The sequence below is a fragment of the Sciurus vulgaris genome (assembly GCF_902686455.1).
Source record: "Sciurus vulgaris genome assembly, chromosome: 7".
NCBI classification, from domain to species: domain Eukaryota; kingdom Metazoa; phylum Chordata; class Mammalia; order Rodentia; family Sciuridae; genus Sciurus; species Sciurus vulgaris.
Genome location: NC_136467.1, coordinates 111,489,570 through 111,514,717, shown reverse-complemented (window position 1 = coordinate 111,514,717; position 25,148 = coordinate 111,489,570). Strand labels below are relative to the sequence as shown.

The 25,148-nt window shown below is 38.9% G+C and overlaps 2 protein-coding genes across 4 annotated transcripts in view; one reads left to right on the top strand and one right to left on the bottom strand.

Moving 5' to 3' along the window:
• Positions 1-2,022: 2,022 nt before the first annotated feature.
• On the top strand, positions 2,023-15,929 carry TDRD6 (tudor domain containing 6; the record flags this gene model as incomplete). 2 transcript variants are annotated; one of them, XM_079148309.1, is made up of 5 exons in its annotated part: positions 2,023-3,613; positions 4,184-8,074; positions 9,463-9,590; positions 10,553-10,642; positions 13,625-15,929. In XM_079148309.1, 5 exons carry the CDS (start codon positions 2,023-2,025, stop codon positions 13,703-13,705), a joined length of 5,781 nt encoding a protein of 1,926 aa, XP_079004435.1. In that variant the 3' UTR covers positions 13,706-15,929. The 2 variants fall into 2 exon arrangements, with proteins under 2 accessions (XP_079004435.1, XP_079004434.1); XM_079148308.1 differs by having other exon boundaries at positions 2,023-8,074; positions 13,625-13,688; positions 14,486-15,929.
• An 836-nt stretch (positions 15,930-16,765) lies between these two features.
• Positions 16,766-25,148, bottom strand: part of PLA2G7 (phospholipase A2 group VII) — a 35,630-nt gene continuing 27,247 nt past the window's right edge. For both annotated transcript variants that reach the window (XM_079148313.1, XM_079148312.1), the window contains 5 exons: positions 24,214-24,327; positions 22,236-22,327; positions 20,880-21,050; positions 17,945-18,093; positions 16,766-17,518 (listed from right to left, as the gene is read on the bottom strand). In XM_079148313.1, coding sequence (XP_079004439.1) covers positions 17,376-17,518; positions 17,945-18,093; positions 20,880-21,050; positions 22,236-22,327; positions 24,214-24,327 — 669 coding nt within the window. In that variant the 3' untranslated portion in view covers positions 16,766-17,375. The remainder of the gene's footprint in view (positions 17,519-17,944; positions 18,094-20,879; positions 21,051-22,235; positions 22,328-24,213; positions 24,328-25,148) is intronic.

The window sequence follows — 25,148 nt, the reverse complement described above, 5'->3', positions numbered from 1 at the left end:
CTCTGGTCAGCCCATGGTGGCTGGATGATACACCCCACATCCTAGGATTAAGGCCCTTGCCATGGAAGGAGGTTGAAGGACAAGTTAAAAGGAAAAGAAAAGTCACAGTATCTACAACCTTGTAGTCTATATGAGTTTGGTTATACAGCTTGTAGTTGAAGTATTGAAATATTTTATTATTCTGTGTGATGATAAAACAATTTCCATAATAAAACCATTTTATAATGAATTCCTCCCATCCACTATAAAGGACATGGTGCCAGACTCCTTTCTCTTTTGTTAAGCATTCAATAGGTATTGACTGTCCAGCATTGTGCTAGGCACAGAGAATGTAAAAAGAAATGAACAGAGTCCCTGCCTTCAAGTTGTTTATATTGATAGGAGAAATAGCAAACAGTTGCAAAATATAATAGTAATAAGCCACTAGGTAAAAGGGAATAAGTAATTCTGCCATGGTGAATAGGAAGGCCATGAGAAAGAGGCATTTGAGTCAGATCTCACTAGATAATTTTAAATCAAATGTTAGTTTTTCTTTCATGTTGAATATAAAACAGAAAATTTAGAAAATGGAATTAAATTTTCAAGGTTGAGTACATCAGGGGAAAATCAAAGCTTCTAGAGAGATGAAATTCATTCATTCATTTTAGCAAATTATGTCTATTGCCTCCACCCCATGCTAGATCCCAGGAATACATGAGTCCTTGCCAAAGGAGCCTGTAGGATGGTAGGGTGAAGCAGACATCAATTGCATCACAATGAGAAAAGTGCCATGAAAAAGCAAGCACAGGGTGATTTGGAAGCACATGGATTCAGTCTAATCTGGATTGAAGACACAGATTTAGATCGTTAGGTTAGCATATTAAGCAGTCTTATTGTGTATTTAATATTTCAAAATGTGAAGTGAAATAAAAAGAATGAGCGAACTATGAGAAACTCCCGGGTATATGTCTAACTTTGCAAATCCCCAAAAATATAATGTAGACATATCATGAGAGCTTCCCATAGTTTGCCTGAATTTTCCACGCCACCTGCTTCCCCTTGACAAAAGGAAGTCTCAAAGGGTTGGCCGGGTCAGATTCGGGTGGCATTGGTGGTGGTGCTTCAGCAGACACAGCAGGAGTTAGAAGTAATGTTTCAGTCCTTTTACACTTCTGAGTCCAGTTTTGTGCTCGCTCTGAATACACGAAGAACAAAAGAACGCCTTCAAAGTTGGGATGGCAGAGTTTGCAAAGGAACCCATATCAGGTAAGGGTGGAGGGCATACTGAACAGTCCCCATATAGCTTCATACTTTATTGTGAGCTCCTGAAAACTCATCAATTCAGATGATGAAACGGGTTCACAGACTAAATAACAAGCAACCTGTTTGAGTTCACTAATACTCGGAGCAAGCAAAAGCACCCGTGTCCCCTCCAGGCGCAAGCGCACTGCTCCGTCTCAGCTTGCCAGCTCCAGGGGTCCTCTGAGAATTCGGGCCTCAACGCTTAGGAACGTGCCGTTGGTGCCTCCATTTGTTTCCCGTTTCCCTCCGGGAACTCCAATGGCTAGCACCGTACTTGACACTCAGAGCTCAATCAATAGTAACTGGAAGGACGTACGGGAAATAACTTTCTGGTTCAGTCCCCACCACTGCCCTTTGCCAAGACTTCACACTGAGTCCTCCAGAGTCCAAGGTGCTCTGACAGAGGCCGGCTGTGTTCCAATCCTCACATCTCGGCCTCCTGAACGTCTCTGGAAGCCCCTTCTCCTTTGCCCCAGCCCCCAAGTCGCCTTTCGGTAGCGACCACTCCCCGCGGCCGGAAGCTGGGCGCCGCCACGCGCTGCAAATGCCTGCGCGGCAACCGTGGCGGTTGGTCCGGCCGCCGGGTTTTACCTGTCCGCAAGGGTTCCTGAAGCCCCGCGTCCGGCGCGTCGCCCAAAGGGCGCCTTGCGCGGCGTCTTTCCCATTCTTTAGAGCCTTTGAGCTTGGTTTGGTGGGTCTCCGCTTCCCGCGGTGCAGAGGAGCTCTGGTTGCGTGGCAGAGATGAGCTCGACGCCCGGGCTGCCGACGCCCGGAGCCTCGCTGACCCTGCGGGTGTCCTTTGTAGACGTGCATCCCGAGGTGATCCCGGTGCAGCTATGGGGACTGGTGGGCCAGCGGCGGGACGAGTATGTGCGGTTGAGCCGGGAGATCCAGGAAGCTGCAGCCACGCGCGGCCCATGGGCGCTGGGCGGCGCCACAGCCTCGCCCGGCGAGCTGTGCCTGGTGCAGGTGGGACTCCTGTGGCACCGCTGCCGCGTGGTCAGCCGGCAGGCGCAGGAGAGCCGCGTCTTTCTGCTGGATGAGGGCCGCACCATCACGGCCGGCGCGGGCTCGCTGGCGCCAGGGCGTAGCGAGTTCTTCCACCTGCCCTCGGAGGTGCTGGGCTGCGTGCTGGCCGGCTTAGTGCCGGCTGGCGGCGGCGGCACCGGCGGGGGCGAGCCGCAGCACTGGTCGTCCAGTGCTGTGGACTTCCTTAGCAATCTGCAGGGCAAGGAGGCGCACGGTCGGGTGCTGGACGTGCTGCTCCAACATCGCCTGGTCCTTCTGGAGGTCCCGGCTGTGTTTCAGCAGATGCAGGAGCTCGGCCTGGCGCGGCAGGTGCCAGACAGTCTCTTCCGCTCGCTGCTCAAGCGCTACCTCACGACTGCAGGCGTGGGCCCTGGGACCCCGGTTCTTCCGCGAGTCCCACCCAAGCAAGAGCAGCCTGGCCTGGATTACTTCTATCCCCAGCTGCAACTGGGCGTGACAGAGCCCGTAGTGGTGACCCAAGTGTGTCATCCCCATCGCATTCATTGTCAACTCCGGAGCCTCTCGCAGGAGATCCACCGCCTCTCTGAGAGCATGGCTCAGGTATATCGGGGTTCTCTGGGGACAGGGGATGAGAACTCTACCAGTGCTACCTGGGAGGAGAGGGAGGAGAGCCCTGACAAGCCAGGCTCTCCATGTGCATCCTGTGGATTGGATGGACATTGGTACAGGGCACTCTTGCTTGAGACTTTTCGACCACATCGCTGTGCCCAGGTGCTTCATGTAGACTATGGAAGGAAGGAGTTAGTGAGTTGTAGTAGCCTTCGGTACTTGCTGCCAGAATATTTTCGAATGCCTGTGGTGACCTACCCTTGTGCCTTGTATGGACTCTGGGACGGTGGAAGAGGCTGGTCTCGGTCACAGGTCGGTGATCTGAAAGCGCTGATACTGGGCCAAGCGGTGAATGCAAAGATTGAATTTTATTGTTCCTTTGAGCACGTGTATTATGTCACCCTGTATGGAGAAGATGGGATTAATCTTAACGGTGTTTTTGGAGTACAGTCGTGTTGCCTGGCTGATCGATTCCTTCAGAGCCAGGGGACAGAGGAGGAAGAGGAGGGAGAAGAACGAGACCCAGTGCTACAGTCTCAGTCCCCTGCAGAAGACGTGGATGAAGAGGTTTCACTCCCAGCCTTAAGATCTATCAAGTTGAAGATGAATGCTTTCTATGATGCCCAGGTAGAGTTTGTTAAGAGCCCTTCTGAGTTTTGGATTAGGTTGAGGAAACACAACGGCACCTTCAGTAAACTTACGAGGAGAATGTGCAGTTTCTACTCCTCTGCCAGTAAGCTGGATGGTGTGGTTTTGAAACCTGAACCTGATGACCTTTGCTGTGTTAAATGGAAAGAAAATGGCTACTATCGGGCCATAGTCACCAAATTAGATGACAAGAGTGTGGATGTATTCCTAGTTGACCGAGGCAATTCAGAAAATGTGGACTGGTATGACGTAAGGATGCTGCTTCCTCAGTTTAGACGGCTACCAGCCTTAGCTCTGAGGTGCACCCTTGCTGATATTTGGCCTTTGGGGAAAACTTGGAGCCAGGAGGCAATTTCCTTTTTTAAAAAGACTGTACTCCACAAAGAATTGGTCATTCATATCCTTGATAAGCAGGATCATCAATATGTTATAGAGATTCTTGATGAATCTAGAGCAGGGGAAGAAAACATTAGTAAGGTAATTGCTCAAGCTGGATATGCCAAGTATCAGGAATTTGAAACAAAAGAAAATATTGTAGTAAATGCCCACTCCCCAGGGCATGCTTCAAACCATTTTATTGCTGATAACAAAATATCTTCTGCCAAGAAGGTAGAAGAACAGAAAGCTGAAAAAGAGAAAACCACCTCTGTTTCAGAACCTTTGACTGATACAACAGTTGTTACAAATGTTTCAACTGGACAAGTTGAGCAGGAAAAAGAGAAAAAATCCCCTGTTTACTCTCCCCTTACACCAAATTTCTTGAAAATTAAACCAGGTCCTTCTTATAAAGAAGAGCTGGAAGTTGGAAGTACAGTAGAAGTCAAAGTGTCTTATGTTGAAAACCCTGGCTATTTCTGGTGTCAACTGACCAGGAACACCCAAGGACTTAGAACTTTAATGTGTGATATTGAGGACTATTGCAAAAATACCACGGCTCTTTACCAGGGAACCACACCTGCTTGTTTGGCAAAGCGATCAGCAAGTGGTAAATGGTCCAGAGCTCTGATTAGTGGGACCCAATCTTCAGAGCATGTCAAAGTAACATTTGTAGATTATGGAGACAAAGATACCATTTCTGTGAAGAATATTTATTCAATTAGTGATGAGTTTCTCAAGGTTAAAGCTCAGGCTTTCAGGTGCAGTCTTTATAATTTAATTCAACCAACTGGTGAAAATCCCTTTGTTTGGGATGAAAAAGCAATACAAGCTTTCAGTGAATTTGTAGATAGTGCATGGCAAAATAATCTAGAATTAAAATGCACAATATTTGCTTTGGCCTCAATACATGATGAAGAACTGTTTAATGTTGTGGATTTGCTAACACCCTTTCAGAGTGCATGCCATTTTTTGGTAGAAAAGAGACTAGCAAGACCAGTAAAACTTCAGAAGCCTCTGGAGTCTTCCGTTCAGCTACATTCCTACTACTATTCTACACATGACATGAAAATTGGTAGTGAGGATTCAGTGTATATAACACACGTTGATGACCCCTGGACATTTTATTGCCAGCTGGCAAGAAATGCAAATATTTTAGAACAGTTGTCATGTAGTATTACACAGTTAAGTAAAGTTTTGCTGAATTTAAAAACATCTCCCTTGATTCCTGGAACCTTGTGCCTTGCTAAGTACACTGATGGAAACTGGTACAGAGGGATAGTAATAGAAAAAGAGCCAACTAAAGTCTTCTTTGTTGATTTTGGAAACATTTACATAACAAATGATAATCTGCTTTCAATACCTCGTGATGCTTACGATGTTTTACTTTTGCCCATGCAAGCTGTTAAATGTTCATTGTCTGATATACCCAATAATATACCAGAAGAAGTTACAGCATGGTTTCAGGAGACTGTTCTAGATAAGTCATTGAAGGCCTTGGTCGTAGCGAAAGATCCAGATGGACGGCTGATTATAGAACTATATGATGACAGTATTCAAATTAATGCTAATATTAATGAGAAGTTAGGGCTACTCGGCTACAAAAATCGAACCAGGAAGAAAAAGAAAGAGAGTGAAACACTTCCCTCTACACCTGGAACTCTTGAAGAAAACAATGAAAACATGACATCACCCACAGAATATATAAGTAAGATAGGAGAGAACAAATCATATAGTGTGGAGATGTTGGGAGAAGCATGCAAACCTAAGATCAGCTCAGCATGTAAGGAGCTGAAACGTCTACAAAGTTCAACAAAGACAAATTTAGTTGCTCTGTATCAGGACTCTGTGGGAAACAAAAATAATCAAGTGTTTTCATTACCAAGAGAAAAGAAAGAAGAAATTTTTGCTGAGCCATCTGTGAAAGCCACAAAACCAGAAGCCACTCTTCCAGAGAGAAGAATAGGAGATGTTTGTAACAAAGATTTGCCTCTAAAATTTTGTGAATTCCCACAGAAGATGATAATGCCTGGTTTTAAAACAACTGTGTATGTTTCACATATTAATGATCTTTCAGACTTTTACGTTCAGCTAACAGAAGATGAAGCTGAGCTCAATCGTCTTTCTGAGAGATTAAATGATGTTAAAACAAGGCCCCAATATCATGCAGGGCCACCTGTGCAAAGTGGAGATGTGATATGTGCTGTTTTCCCAGAGGACAACTTATGGTATCGGGCTGTAGTCAAGGAACAACAGCCCGATGACCTTCTCTCTGTACAATTCATAGATTATGGCAATGTTTCTGTGGTTCACACTAACAAAATAGGGAGGCTTGACCTGGTTAATGCACTGTTACCAGGATTGTGCATCCATTGCTCTTTAAGGGGACTTTGGGTTCCTGACATTGTCAACTCAAAGGAGATAGTGCATCACTTTTCCCAAAGGACTGATGAGGCTCAAGTAAGATGTGAATTTGTTAAATTCCAAGATAGATGGGAAGTTATTCTTGCTGATGAACGTGGGATCATATCAGAAGATATGATTAGCAGAAGTGCTTTGAGTGAAAAATCTCAAATAGGACTTTCTCCCCAAATAGTTAAAGGGGACTGTTCAAAGTCTGGTAAGAAATCCATTGGTGACACCTTAGTGTTTCTTAACTGGTATAATCCAAAAATGAAGATTGTGAGAGCTTATGCCACTGTGATAGATGGGCCTGAGTATTTTTGGTGTCAGTTTGCTGACACCGAAAAACTTCAGTATTTAGAAGCAGAAGTGCAAACCAGGGCAAAGCAAGTAATAGATTGGAGGGATTGCATCACATGTCCTCATATTGGAGATCCTTGTATAGTACGATATAGAGAAGATGGACATTATTATAGAGCACTTATTACTAATATTTGTGAAGATTATCTTGTATCAGTCAGGCTTGTGGACTTTGGAAATGCTGAAGACTGTGTGGAGCCAAAAACACTCTGGAACATGCCCTCTGACCTTTTGTCAGTTCCCATGCAAGCTTTTCCATGTTGCCTTTCAGGGTTTAACATTTCAGAAGGTATATGTCCTCAAGAGGGAAATGATTATTTTTATGATATAGTGACAGAAGACGTGTTGGAAATAACAATCCTAGAAATCAAAAGGGATGTTTGTGATATCCCTTTAGCTATCGTTGACTTGAAAAGCAAAGGTGAAAGTATTAATGAGAAAATGAAGAAATATTCGAAGAGTAGTATGGCCAAGAGTGAGTTACCATATGAAAGAAATGGCCCAGAGATAAAGGGACCCCTGGCAACTCCCAGTCCTGATATTGGACTTAAGAAAACAAGTACCAAAGCTGTACAAGATAAAACATTATATGTGGAACCACAGACAGATGAACTCACTGAAAGAATTGAAAAAGAGTTAAACATTATTGAAAACAAGTCAAGTAAATTCTATGACCTTGGAACTGATAACATTTTTGAAGTTTTTGAAAACTCTTGCAAAGATCAAATTGGTGCTGAGGTACTGGAAGGTGATGTAGAGTGCCGTTTTATTGACAAAGCAAAGTTTAATGATAAATACCTAATTACAGGATTTAACACATTGTTACCACCTAATGAAACAAAGGAGATGCTTGAATTGAATTCACTTGAGGTGCCACTTTCCCCTGATGATGAATCAAAAGAATTCTTAGAACTTGAATCCATTGAGTTACAGCATTCCCTAGTCGGGGATGAAGACAAAGAGGAGCTGGGTCTGGTGCCCCCAATTGTGCCTCTCTCCCAAGGAGATGACACGGAAATCGCTCTGGAACCTTTCACAGTGCAGCTTCCCCTCGACTGTGAAACTGAGACACAGCCAGAACTAGAACTACCCACAGCCCAGCTGTCTCTGGATGACAACACAAATCCTTTGTCTTTAAGAGTTAGTCAAAGAGTCCAAGAATCGAAGTGTGCGGAGGACATGAGAAGGTCAAGTGTGGAGTCTTTTGATGACCAGCATGGGGTACCATTGCATCTACATGGAGAGAATTGTGATCCCAAAATGCCCGTTGAAATGAGTATGTTAGAAGAAATTCCAGAATGTAAAAACAAAAACAGGGGTGCCATTTCATCATTGATACCTTTGTTCTCTGAAGAAGAATCCAGAGACGGAAGGAAACACAATAATGCTTCACCACATCACACCTCGGGTAAGGAGACTTGTTTTCTTTCACTTTAAGGTTTAATTTACTGTCTTCAAAAGTTCCAATTTATTTAATTATAATTTAAAAAATTTTTCATACCAGGGATTGAACACAGGAGCGCTTAACCACTGAGCCATATCCCCAGCCCTTTTTATTTTTATTTTGAGACAGGGTCTTGCTAAATTGCTAAGGCTGGCTTTGAACTCATGATCTTCCTTCCACAGCCTCCTGAGCTACTGGGATTATGATCTGCATGTGGCTCTTACTGGTTTTAAAGAAAAGAATTAATTATTATATTAATTTCTTAAATTGAGTTTTTGGAAGAAAGATTAAGCAGAGAAGTGAATCAGATTTGGTTTTTATGGAAGGACATTTTAAACAAGAAAAATTGGTTGTGGAATCAGTGTAAATTAATGTATGCTAAAATATTAATTTTGAGTTTAAAAATAAAATGCTTAAAATCTATGTTTCCAAAAGATAAATCACATTTAAAATGTAAGAAAATCATCTTACTATTACCACCATGCTGCACTTTCTTCTTCTTTCATTTTCTTTGTGTCTGTCTGCACAAAAACTAAATGCAGATCATACTGTCACACAGTATTGAATCCTGCATTTTAATCCCATAAAATGCTTTCAAAATATTTTAATTGCATGGTACAGCATCCTGTGGGTGTGTCTTCTCTTGTGTGATAATTAACCTTTTATTAGCTATTTATTCCTATTGTCACACTGTTCTAATAGCACTAGCTCTGTGGTACTGTCATACAGATCTGCTCACTGGCAACATGCGGTTTTGCTGTAAGAATGGCTATTGTAACCATAGACAACACCCACTGGTAGTAAAAGTCCCATTTTCAGTAGTAATTTTCAGTGTTAGAAATAAAATTTGCTGGGTGTGGTGGCACACACCTGTAATCCCAGCGGCTGGGGAGGCTGAAGCAGGAGGATTGCATGTTCAAAGTCAGCCTCAGCAATTTAGCCAGGCCCTGAGCAACTTATTAAGACCTGTCTCAAAATAAAAAATAAAAAGGTCTGGTGATGTGGCTTAGTGGTTAAATGCCCCTGGGTTCAATCCCTGGTGGAAGGAAGGAAGGAAAGAAGGGACAAAGGGAGGAAGGGAGGAAGTAAGTAAGTTTGTTCACATTACATCCTTCTGGTGTTTTCTGTTTTGTTTTTTAGGAAAGTGATAGTGATTATCTGGGGAGGCAGCACTGGAAGGATTTAAAATATTTAAAATAAAATTGAGAAAAAGAGTTTATTATCACCACATAGTGATTACATGATACTGATTACACAGGAATAACTGTAGATTTGAAAAGTACTTTGCTTGTGTATCTCACATTAAGGAATCAAGAGGTATACCTTGAGTCTTATTCTATTCAATTTGGTAGCTCAACCACCACGGAACACCTACACTCTGAAAGGATTTTCTGTTGGGTCCAAATGTGTTGTGTGGTCAAGTCTAAGAAATACATGGTCGAAATGTGAGATTTTGGAAATAGCTGAAGAAGGCACAAGGGTAAGTGAGATTTAAGTATTTTATCTCAAAATGCACTTGCAGATTGTTAAGGAATTTCATAAACTAAAGAATACAATTGGTAGATGTTTACCTACTTGTCCCCTTGGTAATTTGATGTAATATGAAGTCATTTTAAATATTCATCTGTAAGAATTGTAGCAAGAACCATTTTATCTCCCATAACCCACAAATCCTATAGTCCCAAGTTCCACACATTGCACTTCTTCTCTCTTTTTCAGAACCGTTTATACCTAATGCCTCTACATTAGGTGAGTTCCTTATTTCACAACTACCTCACTCTAATAATCTTTCATTTGATTTACTTCTGGTCTTCCTTCAATTCATTGTCCACACTGCTAGTATGAAGTTGGTCAAGGCAAATCCGACCACATCATTTTTGTACAAAATTTTTTAGGGACTTCCATTTGATTGTGTTTTCCCTGCAATCTGAAAACCACCAGTACCAGAATCACCTGGTGTGCTTTTTAAATTGTAGATTACAATTCCATTTTTCCTGTATTCCCACCTATTCCCAAAATGGTTAATTCCTATTTAAAGATTTACTTTAGGTATTACCTCATCTAGGAAGCATTCACTGAAATTGTTTTCTAAATGTCCCTATATCTTCAGATACCCGCTTCAAAAAAAGGAGCTTTATGCCTTACATGCATTATATTCTTGCACATGCACATATGGGAGCAGACCTCTTGCTGCAGAAGTCTGAATGTCTAACTTTGTTTTTCTCCACTAAATTTTGAACCTTTGAGGTCTAGACCTTATTCATCATTGATATTCAGGTGTTTACTCAATATGTGTTTGAACTGAAGGAGCATTGAGTTTGAAACATAAGATTGAAGTTGGTTTAGTACAATCATTTTCATTATCTTGTGAAGTGTTTCATTTTAAGGATTACTGTGGAACATGAGTCGCCACTTTCCATTAAACTTTGTTTTCTCTTGTAGGTTTTGAACCTTTCCAATGGTGTGGAGGAGATAGTGAACCCTGAAGATGTTTGGAATGGCATACCCAAATTGGACAGGAGTCCATCTGAGGTATGGAATTTTGTAAACAATTAATGAGAGCTCTGTAAACAACCATTTCTAAAGCCCTTGTGTGAGGAAAAATGAAGAAAAACTTACTGTAAGAACAATAGTTTAAAAAAAATAACAAAACCAGTGTTTTTGGACTTGATGCCAAGTTTCACTTTGGGAGAATTAGTTATTTTTTTACTCCTTGATTTTCACTTTGAGGTTAAAGAATGCAAATTGGTGTCCATGACTCTTATAAAATAAACATGTTTGATGCAAAAAAATCTGGGGAATATGGCAAAATTTAAAATGAGGAAGTAACAATCACCTGTAACACACCCATTCAAAGAAAAATAGGGGTATAAAGTTGGTTTTTCTGGGGCTGGGATCTAGGGCAATTGGTAGAGTGCTTGCTTAGCACGCACAAGGCCCTGGGTTCAATCCCTAAAAAGAAAGAACATCTTCAGTTGTTTTTTTCTTTTTCTTTGAATGAGTATTTCTTTTTATAATGAATGTAAATATTTCATCTATTTTGGACACAGTTGATTTTACAGTGCATATATTTCTTCATTTAGGACTATATGGTGGACAGTTTCTCTTGCTGCTATAATGTTTCTGGGCATTTGAATTTATCCTATTTGCTTCACAATCTCTGTCTGATTGATCCAGTATCTGATCATCTCGGTGTTTGCATCTGCCTGATGTCTTTTCCCCAGGGAAAGGGTCAGTTTTTTCTGGTTCTTTGTATGTTGGGTGATTTTGAATTATATCCTGAACATTTTGAGTCTTTTGTTGTAAGACGTGGGTCCTGCAAAAATCTTCTGGAGACTGTTAAGTTTTTATCGTAGCAGGTGATTAACCCAGTCAGGTTCACATCTGTCTCTCCTTCTGTAGTTGATGGTTCCCATGTCAGTAAGTTCCATTTTCAAAGCCTTGACCATATTGTTCAATGCACAAGCTACTCAGCAGTTATTTGGGGACTTGACACTTCATTAAGTGGCCAGTGGCTTCTCTTTTGCCTAACATAGCTCAGGGGTGATCCCAACTCCTTTTCTCTCTGAGATTTCTTCCATACTTTCTGACTCCTAGGGTTCTCTTTTATGCAGTCCCCAGAGGCCTCCTTTTTGAGTCCCCTGACCAGAAAGTACATGTGTTTCCCTCTGATCAGTCCTGCAGTTCTGTTGGGAGTGATACAGATGAGAGAGAGAAAATAAGAATTCCTTCCTCCTGCTCTGAAGATGACAGAAGCCCTTTTCCTGGTTCTGCTGCCCAGGGGAACAGGGTTCCTTTCACCTTTTCAGGCATCTGCATTGCCACTGGTGTCACCAGGTGATCACCTGGGCTAGTACCTCAGGTGGGACCAGAAGACAAAATAAGGTGGAAAAAAACAGAGGAATTTCCCACCCCTTCCCTATTTTGTAGCATTCAAGGGCCCTTTTCTCTAATTTCTGACTAGAAATAGGGAATTTCTCTCAGTTTTGTAGTCCACCCCAGCTGGGCAGTTTTAATTCATCACATTCTCAGGTTGAACCATCAGACCAAGAAGTGAAAAAAGAAGAAAAAAAGAAGCCTGTCAAACTCACCCCTATTGTGAGCTATTATTCAACTTTTTACTTTAGATGTCAGTCTATCTGTTCCTGTTTGGTTTTGAGAGTTCTCAGATGTTTTCTTTTTGAATTCTGCCCCAAACTTTTCATTTGTAATGAGTCAAAGAGCGGCTCTGGTATGCTTGCTCCATCTCAGCTGTAACCAGAAGGCCACAAATGTATTTAACAGTTGCATAGCACTGTACGACATTCATGAGCCATAAAGCATTATACTATTTCTCTTAGTGTTGGATATTGACTTCATTTAAAAATTTTCTCCATCAAAAATCATGGAACTTCACTTCTTTGTGTCAACTCCATTATTGTTTCCCTATCAAAGGTACAGCCTGCTATACTTTTTTTTTTGCATTGATATTTACTAAAACTTTCTTTTATATTCTGATTGTCTCTATTCGTTAATTTTGAAAAATCCATAGCCAAAGACATATGCATGTACATACAGGATTCTAGTTGGATAAAACACCCTATGTATGCCAAAGAGAAAAAACTATTTAGGACTATTTAGAACTAAAGTGCATATTTACATATTTAAGCATTTAAGTACATACATATGTATTATTCAGGTGCATACTTATCCAGTTTAAATAGTGTATGTAATGTCTACTTTGTATGCACACACATATATTTACATGTACGTGTATGTATGTATACACACATACACACACACACACACACATTTAACCTCTGACTTTAAGCTAGTAAGCAAATATATAAAAACTACTTATGAGTAAGGCTTTCCAATTTTTGATTTGATTATTAATGAGATTTAAAAGAGCCTTTTCTCAAATTTTGAGGTAGCCTTAAATAAGAATACCCATCTTCAAATGAGATAGTTTTCCTTAAAAAGTGAATATTATGAAGTATTGAATTACATGAAACTTTTTTTATGACACATTAAATCATTATGATCTGTGTGTTTTTCTGATTCTATTTTTAAAGAATTCTTAAAACCTGATCTATTTCATTTGTCATAAGAAACTGTCTCAGGAATCAGTTTCTGTATCACATCAAGCATGCCCATGTTGCTACTAGTATTGAAAGGAACAGCAGAGGAATGTCTCTTTTCACTGGGTCGTTAATCATCTGTGGTGTTCAGTGGACAGTAGTGGCCCCTTGAGCATGACGTCTCTCCTTCCCTCACCAAACACCCAAGTCGTCAGGGGTCTGGGAGCTGAAGCTTAGAAAAGGGTACCAGGGGAGATGTTCAGAGACATGAGTATTTGAAAAACAGAAAATGTACATGAGGTGATTCTTCACTATAAAACAAGATTGTCATAATTTTAATAAAAATACATTTTGTTTACCTTTTTCATGGCTTATCTATGGTCCTTATTCTGATTTGAACTACTTTGTCCTTTCATGTAAAATTTGGTTCTAACTCAAAGTTTCCTTTTGTTAGGCTGTATTCCACACACTGGGAAAAGATCTTTACTTCATGTCATCGGATGATACCACATTTAAAGGTAACTCATCTTTTTAAGACAAAATACTTTTATTACCCTATGTTGCCAAGTATTTAAAGCACCTTCATCCTGACTATGTCAATTTTCTTGAAAGATATTAGCACAGTTTTTGTTTTGTTTTTGTAGGAAGGTTAGGTAAAAAATGTTTAATCATGTCTTTGGGATTAAAATATCCATGAGGAAGATAACTTGAAATGTCAGAGGAATTTATTGAATTAATCTTGAAAGTTAGATTGTGGATCTGGCAAATTCATATTTTAAAGGACTTAAGGAATTTTTCTCAGGGTTAATTATGTTCAAATGATTTCTGTAGGTTAATCTTTTATAATTTATTCCTGGACTTTTAGATTATCTATATGGTAGAATTCAATTTATTGGATGTTCTCAGTTATTACACATTCCTGTTCATAAAGAGCGTATTTGTTCTTAGAACTGAGGCACATTCAGAATGAAATCAGCTCCTGGTGTCTTTAGTATTATGTGAAAAACCACACACTAATTGAAGAGAATGAAGTCCTATTGGTTGTCAGCCTTGTTAACCTCATTCTAGCAAAGTGCAAGATATATCCATTTTATAATCTTTTAAAGAAACTTTGATAATAGGTATAGTATGAGAACCAAAATATTAAAAATAAAATAATTTCTACAGGAATAATAATATCTGTAGTGATTAGAACTCATCTTTGCCTTGGCCCCCTTTTAGAGAACATTAACTTTGTCATTGTAGAACTCATGTAAAAAATTGTCTTGTTCTTAGGTTTCTTTCTCAGCTTAAGGTTTTTCTCATCTTGTTTCAGAAAAGGGGTCAGGAGGTGATATGGATTTAAGTGTGGATCCATAAGTGTGACTGGTCCGAAGCTGCTCAAGAACAAGTGGCATCTCACCCAGACCAAGTATGTCTGAGGAAATGGAAGGCATGCAACCACAAGAAATTGTCATTCTTTTGAAAACTGATATGTATCGAAATCAAACTTGGTCTCAGGTTGATGGTGCAGGGGGTTTGTAGTGGGATTCTATATATATATGGCTCCAGGATCTTTCCTCTGCCTTGAATTATCTTGTGTTTTTATTCAGCTGGGAGGATTTATTTGGCAAAACAATCTGCTAACACATCACTCACATTTCAAAGGAACTGTTGGTACCTTTTCAATATAGTGTTTACATTAACATAGAAAAATATAGGTCCACGATAAGAACATTACACGATGCTACTTAGGAAGATGACTTTGTTAGCAGTTTCTCCTTCAGAATTTCTTTTTTTTTTTTAATTTTAAAGCTTTGCCTTGTCTGTCTTGTTAAACATTTAACTATTATTCTGTTTGAATTTGGAAGTATGCTAATATGACACAAGATTTGAATAAACTTTATCCTTAAAACCGTGGTGGTTTCATTTCATTTCATCTGTGGTTCCATCTCTCCTCCACTATAATTGGGGAGTGGGGAAGGCTTAGTGATATTAAATGTTAGCTTTCAGGTATGAGTCACTCAGCTGGAACTTTAAAAGGCATTTCCCCATTTTAACATCAGCTCTGAGGGACATGTTAATATTACCCAGATTTTATAGGTGAGAAAAGTAAAGTTTTTGAGAAAAGTTAAGATAATTTGCCCAGGTCAATTGGGAGTCTCAGAGGCTTGATCAAACTCAGACTCATCTAACTCCAAAGCCTATGCATTGGAACATGGTTTTGTATGGGTCATATACAGATTCTAGCTTTTGGAAACAGATCTTAGTTAAATGCTGCTTACTAGATATGTGGTTTGGGTAGGTTATATAATACCTTTGAGCCCTGATCATCTTCATCTGTAAATTGTCGATAATAAAACCTTTCTTGCAGAGTTTTTAAGATTAGACATAATTTATATGAAGTGCCCAGAAAATTCAATACATGTTCAATAAAGTCAATAAATTAAATAAATCCTCTTTCCTGAAAAGTACTCAGTGTACACTATGCTGTTTATTTTTAAACCTTAACTCATGGCTGATATTATCAGCAGTTATTTTCTCGTCTCGGCATCTTCATGTGCCACCAACAAAGAATTGTTAAAAAAAATTACTCCTGAGTGAGAGGTCAGTACAGTAGGAATGTTTGTCCATTTGTGAAGTCAGTAAGGAGAAGGTTTGCCATATGAGAGGGAAGAAAGTAGATGGATATGAAACATAGCCCCTGAGAAGAGTGGGAATTAAGCACTTTAAAAACTGAGTACCATTTCAATAAGTAGAGAGGAGAGGTAGATGAATTATTGCCTGCTCCAAGATAAGGAGTGTAGTACATGAGTGTGGAATTACCAGGAGAAAAGGTCACAGAAGACACATCAGGGCCAGATTGTAGAAAGGTTTGTTTCAAGGTGAGTTTGACCTAACTTGCTAGTAAACATTTTTTAAATAACTTGAATGACTATAGGGAAGGAGAATTCAAATTTCTCAAAATGAATGATTTTGTACCTTAAACCACTAAAGATGGCCTGAGGTGGCAAATCAGGACACAGCTACTTTTTAACTTGGTAGAAGAGCTAGGGATTGAAGTATCAACCAGACTCAATACTGATTTCCCTTGTTCACACAGGTTAAATTAAAATTCTGGAGAATTTCGAGGAACATCATACTGAGACCAAAATATTCACTTAACAAATGAAGTTTGGTATCCCTTAGGAAACAAAATCATTTCCCATGATTCCCAGATGTATAAGTGTGTTTTTTTTTAAGAGATGTTTTAAACCTCTATTTAACCATTATTCTACTGAAGAACTACCACATATAAAATTTAAAATGTCCATTAAATATTCATTGGGAAAACAAAGAGGTTAGATGTAATTCAGAATGTTGCCTCTGTTATCCCTCACAGTCTTTGGGTGAATAACTAAATTAATGTATTATAGTGGGAATCCATGGCCTGTCTTTTACAACTGTAACACCAAGGGCACCTTTGTTTAGTAAATAGAATGTATGGAAAAGAGCATTTAAAAATGCAAAGAAATTGCCAACTTGCTTTCCAAGCCTCTGCCTTGTCCCCAGCATTCCCAACCTTGGTCCACTCCCCATTTCCTCACCATAATGAAATTGTATACTATCACCAATCCTGCATTAAAACAATGACTTTATTATCAACCAGATGTAATTTTTCTCATCATGACCAAAAGTTAAAGAGAAACACTGCCCAGTTCTACTTAGAATATCATTTTGCTAAAACTCGATTCTACTACTGCTAACAGAGAATAAAGGACAAGAACACCTATTTTTACTGTATGTTTAGGGAATCTTATCACAACAGGTTTTCACTAGCATTGTGCCTGTTTTAATATACTTCCATTAATTAAAGTAACATAAAAGCCAATTTTAATTTTGAGACAGAAAAGGATCAACCAAGTAAAAATATAATTTGAACTGGTATGATTTTTATATATTGCAATCTTTCCTTAAAGAAAAAAAATTCTTAGTCCAAACCTCAATCACTACTACAGTACAGCCTAAATTTTAAGGTATGAGTTATTTGAGAAAATACAATTGATTCTCTCCCTCTCTCTCTCTCTCTCTCTCTCTCTCTCTCTCTCTCTCTCTCTCTCTCTCTCTCTCTCTTCCTCTCGCCCTCTTTCTCTTCCTCTCTCTCTCTTTCTCTATCCCTCTTGCCCTCTCTCTTTCTCTTCCTCTCTCTCTTTCAGTTTTTAAATGAAACTTTCAATAAAGTTCTTTTAATTCACATTCTTTTTCTCTATTCCCATAGAGTTCTGTGGAGTGTCAAGTTGGGTGGGTGTATGAATTTTTGGTCCTGGAATTAGATTCTTATCAGCTCCTTCCATCAGAGGGTCCCACTGATCGAAATCTTTATGAAGTCCTACAAAATATAAACATTAACAAACATTAAACATTTCTGAGCACTGAATAGTCCAGAACCTCTAGAGGGCACTATAGAACTAGACATTAAGCAAATTGCACAATGACAGTGGCAAGGTGTTCATGTCAGCTGTCCCAGGGCTTCATCACCTGCATGAACTGTAGGAGTGAGACACCCTTCTTTTTGTCAGTATCCCCAATAGGCAATTCCCCCCCCTAAGGTTTTATGGAGAAACTAACTTTTAACAAGTAGAATTGCTTTCTATGTTGAGTAGTATACAAAGTAGCAAAACTATCTCTCAAATTTTTGCTTTTCAAATTGATTTACTGTTTTGTTGAATTAACTAGAAATAGTTAAAACTAGACTGTTAAATAACATGCTTTTGTCTGGAGAATATCAGTTTAGGAAATATGATTCATTTCTTACCTAAATACTTTTGTAAGAAAGCTAATGATGCTTTGTCGATGAGGTCAATAGCAACCCCTGAATCTATATGTCCTTTAAATTTGAATATGTGTCCAATTATTTTACCAGCTGCAAAAGTGAAGTCAGCAAAATTATGATGGACTGAACCCCTAAAAGAGAAATGAGAAATTTATACCATATGTTATTTGATAAAATTACTTTTGTAACTGAGATGAAAAAAAGATCCTGGCCCCATTCATTTATTTACTGGAAGTCAAGGAAAGAAAACTTGTAATTTGATCTCCTTACATGTATTTGAGGGTAACAAGCTATTCATTTAGGGATCCTAAAGTACAGTCCTCTCCTGCTAGAAAAACAAAGAGTCTTGGTATCTTGATTTTAGAAGAAATGATTCCCACTTTTTTTTAAGTTATATTTTTTGGTACTGTGGAGTGAACCCTGGGGCACTTGGCCACTGAGTCACATCCCCAGTCTTTTTTTATTTAGGGATGGGGTCTCACTAAGTTGCTGAGGCTGGCTTTGAACTTGTGATCCTCCTGCCTCAGCCTCCTAAGCTGCTGAAATTACAGGTATATGCCACCATGCCCGGGCCAATTCCCACTTTCTAATACTTCCAATTTGAGTGAATAGAATGTGCTATGTGTTGAAAGACCTTGAACTCAGAGACGAAGCTTGTCCCTCACACCTGACACTTATCTTAATATGTATTTGATGTTTGTAAAACACTACAGAGTTAATCCTTTTTATCTATTAAATAATAACAATATCAAACACCTGTCCCTGTATTGGTCTAAATTCATCAACAGTCTAACATCAGATAGAAGGCTCCCCACTTTTTTTGATACTTGGTGACTCTTGTACCTCTCTTCATTTCCTTGACATCACACCTTCACTTCTGACTTGACTCTTCTTCCACCAAAATGTAGGCATTCCTTGAGATTCTATTCTCAGGCCAGTTCCCTTCTCATTTTGAAGCATCATATATCCCAAAGGTTTCTTCTATAACAGCAGGCAAGTTCAGTCCATTTCCAATTTGTGGCCAGATGTCTTGACCTAGTCTTGCAAGTTCTCAAGAAATTCCAAGGCTAAAACCCAACCTCAGACCGGCCCCACCCACTATGACTCTTCCTCTTCACTTTGCAGGTTCCAAAAGCAAAGGATCATCCTTTTAACCACCTAAGCTCAAAGGACAGCCACTGTCTCCCTCTCCCTCTTCCCCACATTCCAGTCAAACCTTGAGTGTCGGAAATATAAAGAAGGTAAATAGAGACAGGGTTATAAGAGAGCTGAGAGCAGAAGCCTGGATGGGGTGAGTATGGCCTGAGAGGAGTGGGATGAATGATTCGAGAGACTGGATAGGGGAGCTCATGGTAGCCAAGGGTGCAGGACAGGTAGTCAACCATGAAGCACAGATGGGTGAGAAAGGCTGGGACTGCAGAGGCTGAGTGTGCTGTGAGCTGAAGCAGGACTTGGAGTGTCCATGCTGGGGTGGGGGTGGGGCTCAGGAAGCTAGACTACAAGTGTCAAAAAGAGCATAGAAGTGCATGAAATGTTAAATGCAAGCTATCTTTCAAGATTTCTTGAAAGAAAATGGCAAAGAAAAAAGTGAGAACCAAGAAGGAAATAGGTTTGAAGGAGGAACAGGTGAGCTGTAGCATTTGTCAGCATTAGGCTTGCACATACAAATAAGCTAACTTGAAGTCTTTACCTGAAATACCCAGACCTTTCCTCAAATCTATCTAAGCTCCCTCAATCCTATATGATGAAATCCTGGTGCCATCCCTTCTAATAACACTTTTTAGTTGGAAAAGACTCCTCTGTTTTCTGATTCCATAGTGGCTATTGGCCATGCTGTCCAGTAGTTACCCTCTACCCAAAGGGGATATATGAAATCACAGGTAGTAGAGAACCCTACATTAATTTTTTTCTCTATATATCCATGCCTATGATAAAGTTTATAAATTAGGTTACAATAACATATTGGGAATAACAATAAAACAGAACAATTGTAAAAATATACTATAAATAAAAATTTTATGAATGTGATCTCCCTCAAAATATCGTATTGAGCCATACTTAAACACAAGCATTATGATACTGTGATAGTTGATCTAATAACTATGGTACTAAGTGACTAATAAGTGGGTAGCATATACAGTGTGGATACATTGGACAAGGGATGATTCATGTCCTAGGCAGCATGCAGCTATGGTACACAATTTCATTATGCAACTGAGCATGGCACACATTTAGAACTGATAAATTGTTTGTTTCTGGAATTCTTCTCATTAATATTTCTCTATCATGGGTAACTAAAACTATGTAAAACACAAGTGTGGAATGATAATTACAGATAAGGGGGAGACTACTCTATGTGTATCTTTCCTGCCCTTTTCCCTAAATAAACTGGGTTTCGCATGGAGAAGCTGAGTTCCACCCTCTCTGCTTTGTAATATCTTATTGTGAGTTCAAAATCCTATTTGGAGTTCTTTCTCATATTCAGGATAGAAGCATAATGCTAACCCTCAAAAGCACCTTGTTAAAAGTTCTGGGGAATTAATAAATTCAGATTCTTTCCCAACAGGTCAGCACAGTAGATGATCTGACTACTTCTTTAGGAGTTTCTAGCCTGGCATAAGGATGAAATACTTTGTTCCCCCATCCCACCTTCAAAAATGTGTTTAGATAAAAGGTGTACATAGTCTAATGCAAATTTAAATTACCAGTACCTACACTATATACATTAACATTACTGAAAGCATTTTCATTTTGAAGAGAGTAAATGTAATTACAAACTGAGATCATCTAACATTTTCCTCATTGAAAGTCTAAATAACTGATTTAGCAGTTCTGTAATGGCTATCAAATAATAACTGTTGACATTTGTCCAAGTTCAAAGTTTCTGTTTTAGATGAAGTAAGTCACTAATACTTACTTGATTGTAATCATTTTTCTTTCTTTATCAGGTAGATAGAATTTTGTCATTTTTATGATGTCATTAGGAGACTGGAATCGTTCTGAGTTGATAAAGAAGAGGGGCTGAGGGATTTTGGAATACACATCATCACTCACTGGATACATCCACGGATCAAGGGCAATACCACACCTGCAGATATTTGTTGACAGTGATGAAGAAAGGCTGCTTACACACTGGTCAACGTATAGGGCTTTCTAACACACCAATTTATTATGGGTTATCTTGCTGGGATTAAGAGCTATTACACTTCAATGTGAAAAGGGGATATCATTAGTTTTATAAGGTAGCAGACCTGTAATTATATAATCATTTTCTGTAGGAGGTGTTTAGGAACTGCAATCTCTGAAAAGATATTTCCTTAAACACTTTTATTGTCCATTTTTGTTACATCATTTTCAAAATAAATTTAAAACTAAAAAGTCATTTCTTCAAAACTGTGGGGTGTCTCAAAAAAGTACAATAAATGCACCATTTCCTCTGTGTTTCCAGAGCTTCTGGACACTCCATAGTGTATTTATTATACCTGTTCCAGAGCCACAAATGGATTCATTGCTTTACTTGAAAAATTATCTGAGAGCTGCAGAAAAATGTAGGAAGACATCATTTAAAGTGTCACTAACTTTTTTTTTTTTACAAGTAAGTTTATGTTTTCTGACCTTTTGAACAACCCCTCTGAGGCACTCAGTGGATGAAAGAAGAAACTGAAACAGATTTTAAACAATTTAATGTTAAATTTCACAAATGATCCTGCCTACTTTTGATATGGTTGGTTCTATGTGATCTCACCTGTCTGGAATGAAGCAGTTCAAGAAAGAAAATATTTCTGCAAGTTAGAAAACTGGGTGGGATCTGGTCCTGACTCCTACACAAATAACTGTGTGCTTTTACATCCAGCTCTATCTTAAAGATAGAGGGAAGAAAAACTAATTTCAAAAAATCCTTTCGAATGGGAAAGTCTAGAAATATTATAAGATGGCAATATTATTATCACAATCAGTATGTGAAAACCAAGGTGTATAAAGATAAACTTCCAAGTCAAAACATTAAGCTCTTGAGAGGATAAATAAGAATGATGGAGGAAGTATACAGGGTTGGGAAGAGTTTTTTTTTTTAATAGCAGGAGAAGTAAATGGTTTCTGCCTAGGTAAATTTATATAGAGTACCTGATGGAGGCAAAGGGATTGACTTGTAAGCCTGGACACATCCCTTTTTCACTAGGACTTTGATAAAAAAAAATTATGTCTCACATGTGTTCTTACTCCCCCTCTTCTAATAATTTACTGTTACCTTGCTTTATTTGTCTTATTCTCTTACCTGAATCTCTGGTCTTCACTAAGAGCCTGAAAAACTGTTGCTCCACCAAAAGAATGTCCAATTACTGCTATTTTATTCCTATCGATGGAGCCCTATGTGAAAAAGCATGATAAAACATCCGTAAGTATGGTGAGAGAAGAATAGACTACATGATCTTGTCAATCATACACTCATTACTCATTTCACAGGCATGGGTATGTACTTGATTTCTTTTTAAAATTTTTTTTATTTGTTCTTATTAGTTGTACATGACAGTAGAATGTATTTATACATTTTGATAGTTCATACATAAATGGAGTATAATTTCACATTTTCTGATTGTACATATTGTTGGATCACATCAGTCATGCAGTCATATATGCACATGAGGTAATAATATCTGTTTCACTCTACTATCCTTCCTACCCCCATATCCTTTCCCTTCCCTTCACTCCCCTCTACCTAATATAAAATAACTCTATTCTTCCCTAGCCACCCCACTTATTGTGAATTAGCATCTGCATATCAAAGAAAACATTTGGCCTTTGGTGTTTTGGGGTTTGGCTTACTTTGCTTAGTGTGATATTCTCCAACTCTATTCAATTACCAGCAAATGCCATAATTTCATTCTTCATTTAAAGAGTTCATTCTTCTTTAAAGCTGAGTAATACTATTGTGTATATATATACACACACACACACACATATATATATATATATATATACCAATATACCACATTTTCTTTAACCATTCATCTGTTGAAGGGCATCTAGGTTGGTTAGCTATTGTGAGTTGAACTGCGACAGACATTGATGTGTCTGTGTCACTGTAGTATGCTGATTTTAAGTCCTTTGGGTATAAACCAAGAAGTGGAATAAGTGGGCAAATGGTGGTTCTATTCCAAGTTTTCTGAGGAATCTCCATACTGCTTTCCATAATGGTTGCACCATTTTGTATTCCCATCAGCAATGTATGAGAGTACATTTTCCCCCACACCCTCGCCAACATTTATTGTTGCTGTATTCTTCATAATTGCCTTCTGATTGGAGTGAGATGAAATCCTTGAGTAGTTTTGATTTGCATTTCTTTTTTTTTTTTTTTTTTTTTTTTTTGCGGTACTGGGGAGCGAACTCAGGGCCTGGTGCTTTCGAGGCAAGCACTCTACCAGCTGAGCTATCTCCCCAGCCCTGATTTGCATTTCTTTAATTGCTAGAGATGTTTACATTTTTTCATATATTTGTTGTTTGATCGTATATCTCCTTCAGTGAAGTGTCTGTTCAGTTCCTTAGCCCATTTATTGATTGGGTTATTTGGTGTTAAATTCTGATAGACAGTTAATCCAGATGGGGACAGGGTCTGGGGGTCATGCACCCTTCTTGGAGGGCATGATGCCTGACTAGATTGTTGATGATAAGGCAGGAGTCAGTTGAGGGGAAGGGTGTGTCAGGCCAAGACTTTGTCAACATGTACAAAGGCCTGGATACTGGAGAAAAAGAGGCTGCTTGAGGGACTGCAAACTCTTCATTGACTTGGAGCACAGACCATCATCTTATCCTCAAACCAAACTGCTTCTAGTTCCCCTGCTGCCTGCACTCCACCCTACACCACCGCTGAACACTTTTTTGAGTCTTCGCTCATGCCATCCACTCTGTCTGATATTCTTCCACTCCCTCCCAAAATTGTGTCCAAAACTTTTGATCAACTTTTCAAGTTCAAGTTCCAAAACATGTAGGAGCTGTCCAAGAAATTATAATATTTCCCCTGAAGATAGTAGGTTGATCCAAATTAACAAGCTGTTTTTGTAGATTAAAACTGTTGGTCATTTCATTTCTAGTTCAACCTAATACATTCTTCATTGCTATACTATTCTGCTATATTTTTAATGCTTTGTTTTTGTTTTCTATAGACTTTTACCCTACAATATAGCTGAAAATCACACAACACAGAACAATAAATAACAATGGGCAGGGGGTGGGGGGAATTTTTTTTTAAAGCTCACCTTCAGTTGTTGCACATCAAACCCTAAATTTAATACATCCTTCACTGGCCTTCCATGAGCAATGTCGAGAATCACATTGAGAGCCTGGGAACATTCCTTTGCTCTGTGCTGCACCTAATATGATTAATAGAAGAAAGAAATGATAAAAGGTTTTAACATTTATCTTAAAGTTTGTGTAGAGGTTGCATTTGGTAAAATAGTTGGTTTGTTATGAACTGGAAATATCTGAGTAATGAGTGATTAGAGTGTATGGGGACATGGGCACTAGCTTCACAGGGAGGTACAGTTAAGTCCAAATCCTGGCTCTTTCCTTAAGTGTTGTGTGATTTTTGGATAATTTATTTAACCTCCCTGGGTTTCCACTTATTGTATAATAATGTCTACATCAATGAAATGTGGGTGAACTTCAATGCCATATCATATGTAAAATGCCAACTACAAAGAAACAACCAATGTGCTTTATTTCACTTAATTGTCCCAATAGCTCTGTAAGACAGATACTGCTATTATAACTCACTGTGTTGTAAGAGAGAAAACATGGAAGCAAAAGAGAAATCTGTCCTGGTTCCACCCACAGCAAAGTGACAAAGCTAGTAGAGTTCAATTTTCAAATGTAATAAACTGGATTGTGAAGCCTTTACTCTTAGCTCTGTTGTACACTGCCTCTCTGAAGCCATTTTTTTTATATTGCTTCTAAGGGTGGGTGATCTATTGATTTATTTCCTATCACTTTTGAGAGTCTAAAATTAGAAGTTTCAATACCAGAGAATTCTGCCACAGAGACTTGTGTTTGCTTTTACTGTGAACCAGACATTTTCTTAAGGGAATCTTGCTACTTGGACATCTTCTGACAGTTCTTTTGGTAATGGGAAGTAGGACAGCCAGGAGTATAGTTTGCCATGTGTAAAATTAAATTAACGAATGTCATCGTTCTG